The sequence below is a fragment of the Apium graveolens genome, chromosome 1 (genome assembly GCF_009905375.1).
Source record: "Apium graveolens cultivar Ventura chromosome 1, ASM990537v1, whole genome shotgun sequence".
Lineage (NCBI taxonomy): Eukaryota > Viridiplantae > Streptophyta > Magnoliopsida > Apiales > Apiaceae > Apium > Apium graveolens.
Genome location: NC_133647.1, coordinates 140,629,085 through 140,644,776, shown reverse-complemented (window position 1 = coordinate 140,644,776; position 15,692 = coordinate 140,629,085). Strand labels below are relative to the sequence as shown.

General features: G+C 33.0%; 2 protein-coding genes across 2 annotated transcripts; both read left to right on the top strand.

Annotated features, from left to right (window-relative positions):
* The first annotated feature begins 3,821 nt into the window (after positions 1–3,821).
* LOC141667419 (small ribosomal subunit protein uS14z/uS14y/uS14x-like) lies at positions 3,822–5,612 on the top strand. The gene is made up of 3 exons (XM_074473914.1): positions 3,822–3,981; positions 5,027–5,126; positions 5,389–5,612. Exons 1-3 carry the CDS (start codon positions 3,920–3,922, stop codon positions 5,395–5,397), a joined length of 171 nt encoding a protein of 56 aa, XP_074330015.1. The 5' UTR covers positions 3,822–3,919; the 3' UTR covers positions 5,398–5,612.
* Positions 5,613–7,455: 1,843 nt separating this feature from the next.
* Positions 7,456–15,104, top strand: LOC141667407 (QWRF motif-containing protein 2-like). Its single transcript, XM_074473902.1, has 6 exons — positions 7,456–9,260; positions 10,845–10,964; positions 12,220–12,333; positions 12,450–12,539; positions 14,455–14,562; positions 14,667–15,104. Exons 1-6 carry the CDS (start codon positions 7,848–7,850, stop codon positions 14,724–14,726), a joined length of 1,905 nt encoding a protein of 634 aa, XP_074330003.1. The 5' UTR covers positions 7,456–7,847; the 3' UTR covers positions 14,727–15,104.
* Positions 15,105–15,692: the final 588 nt, after the last annotated feature.

Sequence of the window (15,692 nt, the reverse complement as noted above, 5' to 3'; positions counted from 1 at the left end):
ATCTTTGCAGCTTCGACTAGAGTTTTATTTTTTCTTCCAATCGCAGATTTTGTTGAGGTGTTCTTGCAGCTGAGAACTCTTGAACAATGCCTTTATCTTTGCAAAATTCACTTAGTATTGCATTCCTAAATTTTGTGTCATTGTCACTCCTCAATCTTTTGACAAAATTTTGGTCTTCAGCCTGCTTCTCAATTTCATTTTTATGTGTTCAATGATGATGTGTGGAGTTTCATCTTTTGAATGCATGAACTTCACCCAAGTGTACTTTGAGTAGTCATCCTCCATCACCAAAGCATATTTTTTTCTAGACATGGACATGACATTTACAGGTCCAAAAAAACTTATGTGGATAAGTTGTCGTAGAGCATTATTGGAATTCACAGCTCTGCTTTTGTGATGGGACCTCTTCATTTTGTCTTTTTTACAATTTTACAAACTTTATTTTGAGCAAATTCCAAAGCTGGCATATCTCTCGCTAATTATTTTTTCAGATGAGTATTAATTGTTTTGTAGTTCAAGTGAGAGAGTTTTTTGTGCCATAATTTGCTTTGTTCACTATATACCTTGGTGTAGAAGTAACATATTATGTCCTTATTTGCTGAGTTCATGTCTGCAATAACAGGTTTCCCTTTCTTACTCCTTTTAGAGCAACTTCACCATTTTTCTTATTTGTGATTGGACAATCTTCTTTGTCCAATATAAATTTAAAATCTTTGTTTGTAAATTGACTGACACTAAGAAGATTCACTTCAAGACCTGCAACCAGTGCTACATCTTTAATGACAAAAGTTTCATAAATTAACTTACCATATCCTATTGTGAATCCCTTGATGTTGTCTCTAAAGGTCACCAGTGGCCCAGACATCTCCTCAAACTATGTAGCAGGGCTTTATCACCTTTCATATGTCTGGAACATCCACTGTCAATGATCCTATGACTTTATTCTTCTTACCCCGCACACAATAAGATTTAAGTGTGTTTAGCTACCCAAGCAGTGTTGGGCACTCTTTTCTTTTTGACATAGTTAGCAGAAGTAGAACTTGAATATTTAAAAGAAACAACATTCTTGGTTTGATTAGTATTTTTTTATTTGATCGCAAATCTGAAGTTAACTTATTTTAGATCCTTTCCCAACTCATGAGTCATAACTTTCATAATGCAGAAAGAATAGGGATCATTTGTTTGTGCCTCATTGTATTTACAAACTCCGTACTTTGACTCACTAACAACCTTTTTACAAAGGTGAGTTAGACGATTTGTGGAGCCATATATTTAACATGTTAACATTATGTAAATTCAATTTGACATCCTTTAACAACCTCTTTTATTGGTACTCAACCATTTTCTTTTTTATTTTCACTTTGTTAAAACAAAATATACAGTAGTATTATAATTTAAACTAAATGTATGTAATTTTTTAATACATGCAAATTCTTAAATAGCAAATTTGATGTTCTAATTTCTATTTTTTCATATTTGAAATTATAATATATGTATAAAACTTGTATCCACACTGAAATTTATAATTTAATTTGATTTATTTTATGTTAAAAATGAAAAGTAATTATATTGATCATATAATTATCGTATTCTCTATTTTTTAATAATTTAAAGCACTGGAAATTTAATTACTAATATTTATGAATATTTTATTGATTTATAGTAGTCTGGCGTATCAAGTCAATATATATGATTACTGAATATGTATATGAAAAACGGTTAAAATCATACACAGAAAATGACAATGACTAAAATATTGCTACATTAGTCTCTATATTAGAAATAATATGCAGTATAATATCAACCCTCTCACACACAATATTTTAAAATACATATCACATGTACAAATAGTAGTATATATGCACATATTTTTAACTAAACACCGTAATAAATAATTTAATAATATTATACTCACACTTCAACACCGAATTTTTTGACTAGGATGAGACATCTTCTACATCAAATGGAAAATCACATTACACTCATATATGAACTACGCAGATTTAAATAAAAATAACAACTTATTTGACTTAGAGATCATGTACATATTTGTTATCACCGAAATCATCAAACCCACGAAAAAATTTTGTAACACAATAAATAACCAATTTAGAGTCTAAATATTCATTGAACATAAATTATCTACAATGCTATTTTTTGTACAGTTTTTTAATGAAATAAATTAATAGGATAAAAAAGTCTATACAAGTGTACGAGGTAAGCGAGCAACAAACTGCGCCACAATATCTCGTTGAACACAATAAATAATCAATTTAGAGTCTAAATATTAATTGAACACAAACTATTTACAATATAATTTTTTGCACGTTTTTTAATGAAATAAATTAATAGGATAAAAAGTCTATACAAGTGTACAAGGTAAACGAGTAACAAACTGCACCCAATATCTCGTTGGATTGCAAATCATACCATACAAAAAACATATTCAACCGAACCTGTAGTCATAATTTTTTTATTCATGATCTTCTAAACTCTCTTAAGAAACCCAACAACATCATATGCCAATATTCCAAATATATCAAAAGCAAAAGTCATGAACACATGTTGATTATTTTTGCATGCCTGATCATGTTTACGCACTTTTGCATCATCTGATTTTGTAGCCGTCTGACCAGTTACAAACGGCTCATTCTCAAATCCACTCAAAAGAGAAACTTCCGTTAGTCCATTCGTGAAATTTTAATTAAATCATTAGGAACTATACTTTATTTATTAATCTTAAAAAAAATTCTAAAATTTTATACGTCGAATTTCGATATATTACCAGACTCGTGCCTCGCACAAGTTATTATGCTAGTATCGATAAGTAAAATGACTTATCGATGTTTCAAGTTCTCTGCATGGGATTTCTGCATGGGTTTTTGACTTGTCGAGGTCTCTAGTTCTCTACAAGTAGAATGACTTGTCGATATCGCCAGTTCTCTACATAAGCTTTTTGACTTGTCGATATCTCCAGTTCTCTACACGAGGATTTGAACTTGTCGATATCTATAGTTCTCTACATGAGGAATTGACTTGTTGATATCTTTAGTTTTCTATATGGACTTTTTGACTTGTCGATATATTTGTTTCTCTACATGCAGGTTAACTTGTCGATATCTCTTGCGACTTCTCTACAAGTCATTTCAAAATTCTTGACATAGTTTTCGATATTCCTTAATTTGTGGTTTGTCGATATCTGACTTTAAACATTTTTTTAGGACAACATTATTCAACTCCAAACTTTTATGCTTCTCTCTGAGTTATGATCAAGATTAATCTTCTTCCAGAATTTATTTCTTAGTTTGATAGTTGTTCATGGAAAAATCCTTCATTCTAATTTATTTAGCATTTTTACATTCTCAAGAAATACAATTACATAGTACAATTAAATTATCATACAACTTATTATTATTAGAGTTGTCAATATGACTTAATACCGTTATGTATAAGTATGTTTTGCACAATAACACAATATTAATTTATTACAACGAGCATCCATAAAAAAAATAAAACCCATTAATATATCTAAAATATATAAATAATTAATTTATTGTTTATATATATAATTAATTTATATAATTTTGTAGACTTTTTAAAAAAATAATTAATCACACCACAGCCTGAGCCAAGCGCGTCTGTTGACTAGTTATAAAAATTATTTTTGAAGCGAAGAAAAATCTTGCACATAATATTTTGAATATTCTATAAATAAAAATAAAAAGCCTACTTTATTTACCATTTGAAGTTGGGCCAAATTTGGCATTTTAACCCATGAATCCAATCCAATAAGTTGAAGGCCCAACCTAATTAGGGTTTAGTCATATAATATTATCACACCCTCCTTTACTCGAAGCTCAAAGTTATTATTTCAGTCTCTGCAGCGGCTAAAAAGTGTGTCACATTGAGGAAGAGAAAGATGGGTCACTCCAACATTTGGAACGCGCATCCTAAGACATACGGTCCTGGTTCTCGTGCTTGGTAATCTCTCTCTCTCTCTCTCTCTCTCTCTCTCTCTCTCTCTCTCTCTCTCTCCCTCCCTCCCTCTCTCCCTCCCTCCCATGTTTTTCGTTTAATTACTGTAGTGCTATCGTGGTTTTTTATTTTATCTACTTCCAAGCTGTATGCTGCTGATTGGTCGAATCAGAAAATAGCTATATAATGTAGAATTTTGTTTATGTATAACACAATTTATATGTTTATTAATTTAGTGTAAGTAGTAGATTGGGAGCGAAGATATGCACTTGAATTAGACAGGTGCATTTTTTAAGTTCTAATAAAGACACCGGGTTTCCGAGAGGCGAAGCTGGATTAAAGGTGTACAAAATGTTGTAATTAGATGGTTCCCTGTCGTTACAGTCCCTTGATATAGCTATTTAAATAGTTTGTGTATGCTAAACGGATACTGTTTCTATTAGTATATGTAATTGTGATAATTAACATGTAAGATTAGATTTCTGCTAAGGTCAATTGATGCTATTATCTCTGTTTCATTTTATTACATTATATTTCTGTGTTTGGAACGAAGGTTATGGTCGGAAACGATTGCACAAGTGTGTCTGAAATGAAGTTTGTCATTGTGGCGTTGATTGTGATCTTTACTTTATTCCACATCCACTGTGCCCCTGCCATCATATATTCATTTCATTCTTGGAGACATGGTGGATTACAAAACATTGCAGACAATTTTGAAATTCAAATAAAGCTGAAAATGATTTGGGCCTATGTTTTTAAAGTTCTATATATGTGGACTTAATTGAAATTTTTAAGTGACTTACATTTGGACAACAATACGGTCTTGTGTTTGCAAAGCAATAGGAATATCTTTGAGAATCTTCTAGAAGATGTTAAACGAATGAAGCCAGTATGACGTCAATAGTATTTAATTTTTTTTATTATTGTTGTTAAATGTAAGTTTTGTAGTGTTGACAGCAGACTACTTGAATTTGTTTGTCCTGGTCACCTCAATTTGTGTTAATATTTATCCTATTTTTATTTTTATAATGTGTTTTTTTTCTTTTTGCAGCCGTGTTTGTGGTAATCCTCATGGATTAATTAGAAAGTATGGGATAATGTGTTGCAGACAATGCTTTAAAACAAATGCCAAGGAGATTGGCTTTGTTAAGGTAAATAGTATTTTTCATGTTGAATGTTCAATGAAAGACATGAAATTTATAAAGATCAATGTTTGTTGCACATATATTTTATAGTCTTTCAGTTTTCCTTTTGTATCTGATTGTCATATTGTGCAATTTTACTTGGATCCATAGTTGTCATACATATATTATTGTGCTATACATATCTAAATTTATTTGGTTGTTTTTCTTTGCAAAATAGACGTGGAACTTTTTATAATATTTTTATAATTAAATTGGTTTTCTTTTGCAGTATCGTTAATGAGGGCATGTCATTCAGATCTATATTGAAGATGATCATGCCAAAGCAGGATTTTGGTAGTTGATTTCATATAAATGGAGCTTTATGATATTATTATTGTGATTTTGGAGACAAATTATTTATCCAGATGGTGTATTTGCTGACCAAGTAATTTGTAGACTCTGAATTTATTTTTAAATGACTAGAAATTTTCTAAGCGAGTTATTGTTTTTTTCCTTCTGTTTAGTTACATCTTGTATTTTCGATCTATAAACATCCTATATATGATTTGGTTGTAGTCTGGTGAAAATCCGTAGTGAATGTTTTGCATTTTGGTGTTACGGAAGTGTAGATCTTGTAGACTTGGGAATGATTTAGGTATAGACCTGGCAATTCGTTCGTGTCGTGTACTTGAATGCTAAACACAACCGACATGTTTAGCGTTCGTGTACATTCATGTTCGTGTACTTTTGTTTCGTGTTGTGTATGTCGTGTTAATTGAATATTAATATATATTTAATTAAAAATTAATGTAAATTAAAATATAAGATTTTAGGTAGAAAAATTATAAAATATATGAAAAATATATATTTAGAATGGGAAGTGAAGTTTATTTATGAAAAGCTCGGATCGTCAAGGTTATTTCTTTAGCGCTGCAAACAATTTTAAAATTTCTTGCCTTACATCCCAGGTAGTCTTCCAAAAAACATTACAACTTTAGAGTATAGATTAGAAATGAAGAGAAAAATAGGAAATATTACATTGTCTTGGGGAATAAACTTGAAGAAATGGTATTGGTATTTCCATCCAGACGCAACAAGGGGAGGAGATTGATGAAAATAGTTTGTGATGTCATATTCAACAGTTTAGCATGATGGAGCCTCTATAATCCATATACTTTTGTATAAAAGAAAAAGAAAGGGGAGAGTTTTGAAGCAAAAGCAATGCTTAAAAGTAGTTAAGCGTTAATCACTTATAAAGTGGGCTTAATGACTTGTTACCTGCATACATAGCATATTACAATATACACGAATGTATGGAGCATAATATAAAGGGGGTGTTTTGCAGGGTCAGTCATAGTTGTTTTTAACAATTATTATTGTATTATAATAGATCCCATTTGTTAATTTGTCACGGTTCTGTGTTTGTCTAGTAATTGTACTTGATATAATCGAATGATCGAAATACATATTCATGCATTGTTTTTGTCAATTTCGGGGCTATATCTTACATTTACTAATTACTGTGATAGTAGTATAAGTTTTGTTTTACCTGTCAAAAAAAGATTTTTTTTATTGTTCTGATTACATTAATATGTTGATTATTGATATTCTCTCTGTGTCTCTCGGTCATGTTAAGAATGTTTTGTTAATTTTGAAAAGATTTGAATATTATTTACAAAACATTCGGTTACACATTTTTCAAACTTAGATTGAAAAAGTGAAAAAAAATTCTACTACATTGAAATAACATATTTGCTTTATATTCTTAAATAAAATATATATATATCTATATAATTTAAAGAGTTTGATTACAAAATATATCATCTTCATTTTTAAATACTGAATATTGTTGGTTGATAATGGTTAAATTGTACTTTGAGAAACAAATTTCCACTGCTATGATCCTATCATCTGAGTGACCTATGATGATCCATGCTCAGAAATGGTTGGTCCGTACTTGAAAAATATAATTCGGGGCCATTGCTAACTCGAAGAAAATACGGTGAGCAATAAAAATTTAGTACAATGTACCAATTGATAGAATTAGTACAGTAATTGAAATTTTATTTTCTCTGTAAAAGATGATTAGACTCCTAACACGTATCATGAATTTCTCTGTTCCTTGCCCAGAACTATTATTTTAATATTTGGGAAAAAAGTAAAAACGAAAAAGGGTTGGACCCAAAGGTCTTTTTTGAGGGGGACCTACAGTTTGATTAAGAGTAGACTTTACATGTGGGCTCATCTTAAGTTGCAACACTCCCATCAATCTCTGCTTATTAAGTACTTTATTAGTGGTCCGAATACAACTTTCTCTCCCATAAATATCACAAGACTAAAACATATGGTTAACCCACAAATGTATTTAATAAAAGTAATGACAAGTACTTAATTATAGATACATAAAAATGGTGATTTTGTTAACGTAACGTTGCTCCAAAGATTGATAATACTACAAAAATACTCACCTAAATATGCACCTATAGTGTCTGACATTTGTAGTCACTTTCTCTCACTCACAAGCACACACACTCAACATTCTCTTCTCTGCGTGCTTCATTTACAAGCATAGAATTTTGAAATAGCTGGGATCTTTCAATTACCCATCAACTGATTTTTACTTATTTTGTTAAATCTTGAAATTTGCAGGCTTTTTGCAGTAATGGTGTTCATGGGTATGTGTCATTTTTGAAAGATAATGCGAGGTTAGTGCTCCAATCTGTACTGTGTGTGTTTGTAGTTTGAGTAATGATGGTAGCTGCAATTTCTGAAGTGGTTTCGAATAATTCATCAAGAAATGCTAAAACAAGTCAAGTAGATGATAATTCAAGAAGACCATTGGAAAAAGATAATGGAATTAACCCTAGAAAACCCAAATTAAGGCAAGTTTCTTCAAGATACTTGACCCCTTCACCTTCAACTTCTAATTCTTCAGTGTCTACATCATCTTCTACTTGTAGAAGATGTGCATCTCCTTTGGTTTCAAGAAATAGTACAAATAGTTTAAGTAGTCCTGCTGTGTTGCCTAAAAGGTCGGTATCTGTGGACCGGAGAAGACCCTTTAGGCAGGATCTTGGTTCTAAATTAGGGAATGTTAGTGAGGTTTCAGCTGCTAGTAAAATGCTGGTGACTTCTACTAGGAGTTTGTCTGTTTCGTTTCAAGGGGAGGCGTTTTCGCTTCCCATTAGTAAGACTAAAGTTGCTCCGGCTTCACCTAATGTGAGTAATGTGAGGAAGGGTACACCTGAAAGGAGGAGGAGTAATACTCCAGTGAGGGGTAAGCTTGGTGGCGGCGGAGATCAAGCGGAGAATTCTAGACCAACTGACCAGCATAGGTGGCCTGCTAGAAGCAGACAACCGAATCCTTTATACAGGAGTGCAGATTGTAGTAGTGACATAGATAGTAAGCTAATTGGATCCGGAAATGTTGTGAGGGAAATTCAGCAGTCGATGAATGGTGACAGTAGGAGGGCATCTTTTGATGGTAGATTAAGTCTTGATCTGGGCAATGCCGAGGTTCTAAAGTCGGTTGAACGATCCCCATATGGTAACTCAATTAATTTTTCATCTGTGGCTTCTGATCTTACTACATCAGATACAGAAAGTGTTTCTTCAGGAAGCACCTCAGGCGTTCAAGAATTCAGTGGGGTATCCCTTGGACGTAACAGGTCTCGTGGAATTATTGCATCAGCAAAGTTTTGGCAAGAAACAAACAGTAGGCTGAGAAGGTTACAAGATCCTGGTTCACCATTATCGACAAGTCCTGGTTCAAAAATGGGTGTCCCACCAAAGTTTATTCAGTTAAAAAAGTTTCAAAGTGATAGTCCGTTGTCATCACCACGCACAATGGCATCTCCTAATCAAGGAGTAGTTAGACCTGCATCACCAAGTAAGCTAATGCCATCTGTTTCATCATCACCGTCAAGGGGGGTGATTAGTCCATCCCGGGCCCGCCATTCAGTTAGCAGTACGATTAGTAGTCATTTTAGTGAATCACCCTCAGTTCTTAGTTTTGCTGTTGATGTCCGAAGGGGCAAAGTGGGGGAGAATCGTCTTGTTGATGCTCATCTCTTGAGGCTTCTGTATAACCGACAACTGCAGTGGTGCTATGTAAATGCTAGGATAGAAGCTACATTGTTGGTGCAGAGACGCAGAGCGGAGGTAAGCAATTCAAAGAATATGTTTTCTTAATTCTCCTTGAAAGTGAACGTGTATTTCTGCTGTAATTGATGATAACAAACCTTTTCTTGTGCTGCTAATTTGTTTCACAAGGTAAACGATTAGATAGAATGATATAGAAAGCATGTAGCTCAAACTTTATAGAGTTATTATTATAATTTTTTTTCTAAAGATCTCGGACTGCAAGTGCATGCCAATTTTTGAACTTTCTTGTGAAAGGTAATATGCTATATCTCCGGACTTCGGGATGTCCCTTCAGAGAATTCTATTAACTTTTACAAAGTCAAACAAGCAGGCATGCAAATATTGTCAATATAATTTTAATTTGATCAAGTAGATTATAAGTTAAGATATTTAACTTATAGGCTGCATTTTTTAATTCCGAGGACCTTCTCCAAGCCAAGAACATTTCAAAAGATGAAGGTAGGTCTCTATAGACACATGAACGATTACCGTGAAAGACCCGCCGTATTTTTGACCTTACTAAGATATTTGGTTTTTGTTTCTTGAACAATTGTTTTTAACTTACATATACAATTTTCTACAATCTTAGCACTGGTAATTATTAAACAGAAAAAAATATTGTCTACCATTTCCATTACATAATTGCATAATTATCTTGTTAAAATAAAGTTAATAAATAGTAAATATTAAAAAGTCAAGATTTCTAAAATTCAGTGAGGGGCGTGGTATATAATTGAAATTTCTGCTGAACTTCCTGGCTTTATTGGCATACCCCATCATATGTAAATATGTATACATAATGTAAATTAGGAATTTGGTTTGGTCATTATGGTTTTTTTTGTTAGAGAAACCAGAGCCAAACCAGTTCATCGGTTTGGCTTCTTGGTAAGGTTATTCTCGGGATCATTATGGTTTGGGATTGATTTCGGATTTATTTCTGCTCTGATGCTCACCACCAGATCAGAATGATCCTCTACTACCAAGTAATTGAGTTGAGGAAGCTGGTCCCTGACAAGTGTTTATTGCCAACCAACTATCAGCAGTTAAATATCGCTGATGTGTGAAACACTAAAATGTTAGTCTGAGGTGCTGATAGGGTGATGTTACCCTGCATTTAATATAAAATCAGCTGTTGACCCGTTAAACGATAAAAAAACAGCTGATAGATGGTTGTATCAATCGTTTGTCAGGGAACCAGACCCTTGAGTTAAGGCAGCTTGATCAAAAAGTTTTAGGGAGTGAATGAGGTACAACGGTAGTGGACATAATTATTTTTTTTCTTGAAATATTTAGCATGCATGTATATTGTATATAAAAATTAATCTGCTTCGAAGGTGCTGTTTATGGTGCTTAATATAAGGGAAGGTTTACAATGGTTGAGGGTCTTGCGATTAAAATAAAGTAGGATTAATACGGTCCTTCAATTTGAAAAGTTTTTGTTAAGATTTTTACTAGTTTTATAATTAACTAATTGTTGCTGTTCTTGGACCTTATGATGATAAGATGTATCAGATCTATAGTTACAAGTTGTGACCCAACTAATTATCTAAGTTGCTAATCATCCCAAGTGATTTGGTGTAATATTTCCTTTCTTTCTACCAGAAATATCTATGGAATGCATGGCTTACAATCTCAGATCTACGGGATTCTGTCACGAAAAGAAGGCACAGATTACGACTGTTAAAGCAAAAATTGAAATTAGCCTCCATCCTTAAACGACAAGTCAGTATTAGTCCCTCATATCTCTATTGATAGCAGTTTCTGACCCAGCTACTTAAGTACTGTGTAATTTTTTTTTTCTTGCCTGATGCTTGCATATAAAATATTTACTGCACCCACTACTCCTCCGTAACCCAACTGCTTATGTGTTGTCTATTTTAGGACCCATAAAAACTGTTTTTTGTCTGGGATACTATAGGTTCTTTGTACTTATCATCACATGAGCTTAAAATCATATTTTTCCTTTTATTATAAATAAAATTATGCATTTATTTTAAGTGATTCACTGGTCAGTTCTTTTTGCAGAGCTCTGTAGCAAAAAGTGGCTGCCAAGGTTTTAGAGTCTAAGTTGTGTTCTTGTCTGCCTATTACTATATGGGAATTCTAATGTAAATATGTCTACATGGTTTCTGTAATTGATGTGTGAACGTTCTTATGAACTAGCCTACCACCTTGTTTCTTCATTTCTTTCTGGTTCTGATAGTTTAATAGCTGATGTAAGACCCATTATACTTCAATGATTCAACGTACAGGGATGTATGAATATTTATGGCTTGGTGTGTCTTCTTTATCTGGTTAGAGATCATTCTCATATACCTTTTTAACAGATGTGTATCCTTTACCCTTTTTACCCTTTCTCCTGTCATCTATGATTTTTTCATATAGAAATATACACTATTAATTGCTAAGATCGCTAAATCCACTAGCATTTTTTTGAAGAAACCATCAAAATAAAATATTTTAGTTTTGCTTATCCTATGGAATTTCCCTTGAAGCATCGCATTACCCAATTGGTGAATCATGTAGATGAAGCTTCTATTTCACCTTCCTCTGCAAATCCACTTAGCTTAGCTGTGGACTTCTAGCAACCTAATAACTTTAACGCAATTCATTCATGATAATGAAGAGGAATTCTTTTCATTATTTTATGCTTTTTTTAGCGAATTTTACAAATAAGATCAATATTTCTCTATTGCATTGCATATAGAGTCTCCATGCATGTTTGGTCATTCTATATTCTTTTTTTATTAAGAAAATATTTTTATACAAAAGAGCTCCACCCTATAAAGCAGTTCTTAAGCTGTCTAAGGTTATGCATAAATGAAATGTTAAAAGACTTGCACATCCTGTGAAAATCTGAGACTTAACATAGTAGATGATATACTTTTTGGTCTGAGAATTTGTATTTTATTTAATAACTTATTGAATTTTCAAGTAATTTTTTTATTATTAATTTGGTTTCCATTGAATACTACAGATGGGTTTCCTTGAAAACTGGGAATCTCTAGATATAGACCATTCTGTTTCATTACTTGGAGCAATAGAAGCATTGAAGGCTAGCACTCTTCGGCTTCCAGTTGTTGGAGCACTAGTATGCCCATTTTCTCAATCACAAATTTCCTTTATTCAATTATTAAGTATACGGCATCTACTCAACACATTTATGAGTGAAGTTGAGCATATTGGGCTGTTTTTAATTATTTGCAGGCTGACATTCAAAGCATGGAAGAAGCTATTAGTTCATCTGTTGACGTGATGCAGGCAATAGGCTCCTCAGTATGCTCACTTTTGTTAAAGGTAATCTCTCTCAATTAAGACCCTGTATCGTTAGCTTTGTTTTCTTCTGTAATTTTGTACAAGTTCTTGTTGGTAAAGGTCATTACCATGATTTAGCAACAAAAGAAATTACTCGGCCAGTTATTCAGTTCTCTCTTAGGTTCTTTATTTAATTTCATCATTTGTCTATGGATTCTAATTAAGTAGTTAAAGTTGGGTTTTAAGACCAGTTGTGTACTATTATCAGCTATCCACGTGAAAATTTTCCAATTCCGCTCGAGCTTTACTAATATTGCGTTTATCAGTAACCACTTAAGATAGAAGCTTGCAGTAAATTCCTTTAAATCAGTAACTAGTTATATAACTAATAATCTCATGGATTATATTGGTCAGGGGCATAGTACATTACAGTAACTTATAATATGCTATCACAAAAATGAGATATTTCAGTTATGCATCGATTAAATATTTATTAGAAGTCATCTGGTGTCGTATCTTGTCGGTTGACCGATACATGATGTCATATGTAATTGATGACTGTGAAATCGAGTTAATATATTTTCTCCATACTCATCAAGTTGCACTTGCGAATTGCGATACATCTTGCTTCAGTGCAAGCACTTAAACTAACTATGTGTAGTATAAATTTTGAGAAGTGGCTTCAAGAAGCATGAAAATGGATTTGTAAAGTTTATGTTCTCAAACGGCAACATGTATCTTAATATTGTTGAAATGAGATATATTCACTTTGTAAGGAGCTTGGACTATAAGAAGGTGGCTGCTTTCTGATCCATGAAAACATCAACTGGATTGCAGGAAGCTGCTGTTATCAATCGGTTCAAATTTATCTTTCATTTTGGGTAATAAATAATAATGAATTCAATGTGTGGTTCCCCTCACGAGTGTGCCTTCTAGGTGATATTATTAGGTTTAAACTTGTTCCTCTGTTTTACTTGAAATTAACATGGGTGAGCTACATAAACTGAAACTGATAAGTGTTCAACCAAAACCGATAAACCGCTTTAAACGTTTGTTACTGGTTAATAACAATTATCAACCTGCATATAACAGTTTGGTAACGGTTAATGCTCGAAACCGCATCAAATCGTGCCATGCACACCCCTAGTTATGTTTTAATAGAAACTACAATGAGATACCAGGAAGCTCCTGCTATGAATGGGTTCAAATGTATCAGTATTTCTTATTTGCGCATAATTAGCCTAGGGTAATTGCCTTCTTGGAAGTATTAGGTTTATGGTTATTTTGATAAAAACACCAATTAGATAATCTGGAAGCTGCTGTTGTAAATAGATTGTAATTTATTTGTCATTTTTCGTATAATAAACCTAGGTGGGCAATTGCCTTCTCAGAGATGATATTAGGTTAATGTTTCTTCCTTTTTAATATAAAAAGCAGCTATAAAGTAGTAGAAGCTTTCTTTTTTCGTTTTACATAGAAGGGTAGGAAATGATGATAAATGGAAAAAGCACTGAATACTGGCAGATATCATCTACTTTCTCCTCTTTAATTTATCAACAAAGTTTCTTTATACTTCTTTTAGCGTGAACTGCATGTTTCTTTATTTTCTATGTTGGACCGAATAGAAATGCTTACTTGATGAGAGTTTAATGTTACTATTTCATAAATCATAAGAGCAATCTTGAGTATCTAGAGTAGCTTAACAGAATCTCATAGAATTTTCATCAATTAGGTTGCTTGTAGAGTACAATACTGAAAATCTGATTTCATTTCAGTTTGCAAAATGTTCATCTACTATAATGTTTAATCGATTTCTATAATTAAGCGAGTAGGCACGTGAATATTCAATATTTTTTTCATACTTACGATAATGATAAAAAGACAAAGTAAAAGCTGGACATTCTTAACCTGATTTGAATATTCTCCGATGAAACCTAACTTTAGTTGTCATATCTAGGTGGAGGAAGTGAATTCCTTGGTGGCTGAACTTGTACAAGTTTGCGGAAAAGAGCGGGCTTTACTGGAACAGTGCAAAGATTTCTTGTCCATGCTAGCGGCTATGCAGGTAAGAGCTGCCTTCTGATCTAGTGCTTTAAAGCACATTCCAATCCAATTACTGAAAGTTCGACTCTTTCACCTTAACTTCTTTTCTCTTTTAAATCGAAGCAGGTTAAGTACTGTAGTTTGAGAACCCATATGTTACAGCATAAGCATATACCAACAACCTGACAACAAGTGTAGGACTGATAAGATAAGCTAACAAAAATACGGAAACCTTCACCCTGGAGAAGCAACAAGCGAAGTCTTACAGCAATGATGGATTCTGATTTTGCAATTTTTGGAGATCAGTAGAAAACGAGGGCTTAATGTATCCTATATGAAAATGACGGCTAACCATGTATTAGTTCTGTGCTTTCTCTTGAATAGTTGTAAAGGTTTGAAGGGTGTATAGAAAGAGACGCGTCTTAGGCTCTTAGCTTATAGAGAGAACCACACGCTCAGCAAGCACACACACGATGCTAGTTACAAGGCTTTCGAATCCAGCAAGGTCACGGGAATATTACATTACATGTATAATGGAATAAAAGGTTGAAGCTTATATTCTAAGCGCCGCATGTATGCTACTCCCACTTTAGGCCCCCACTAATTACTATTTTAAACTCTGTTTAAGCAAAACATTGAACCTCGCACTCTGGTGCTCGACTACAAAAATATGAACACTTAACCTGATATTTTCGTTAAATCTTGACCTCTTATCATAAAGAGTAAAGAGTGTCATCTCATGATTTGGTCTATTACGATTAGAATTTGCAAGTTAATTAATGTAATTATGAGGTAGTTACTAATTTGGTCTACAGAAACGTGATGAATTTGATAAAGCCAAATTGCCAACGTATACTTGTGTGCATGCATCTATGGCTCTCTCATGTAGTACTCGTTTCCGTAAATGAACCCTGTTGTTCTTTTGTTACAGCTCTCTCCAGACTCCAGTTACTATACAGTCATATGAACTACGGGACCACAATTACTTGATGCTTTTACTGCTTAATCTTACAAAACATACACAACTGCTACTTTTTTACCCATTTTCTAACATTTTTTTTGTTATTTTTGATTTTCTAAAATGTACTGTACTGGGTATATTGAATAACTCAGATTGATAGATGGAAGTCCAGAACAGTAGCATATTCAGTT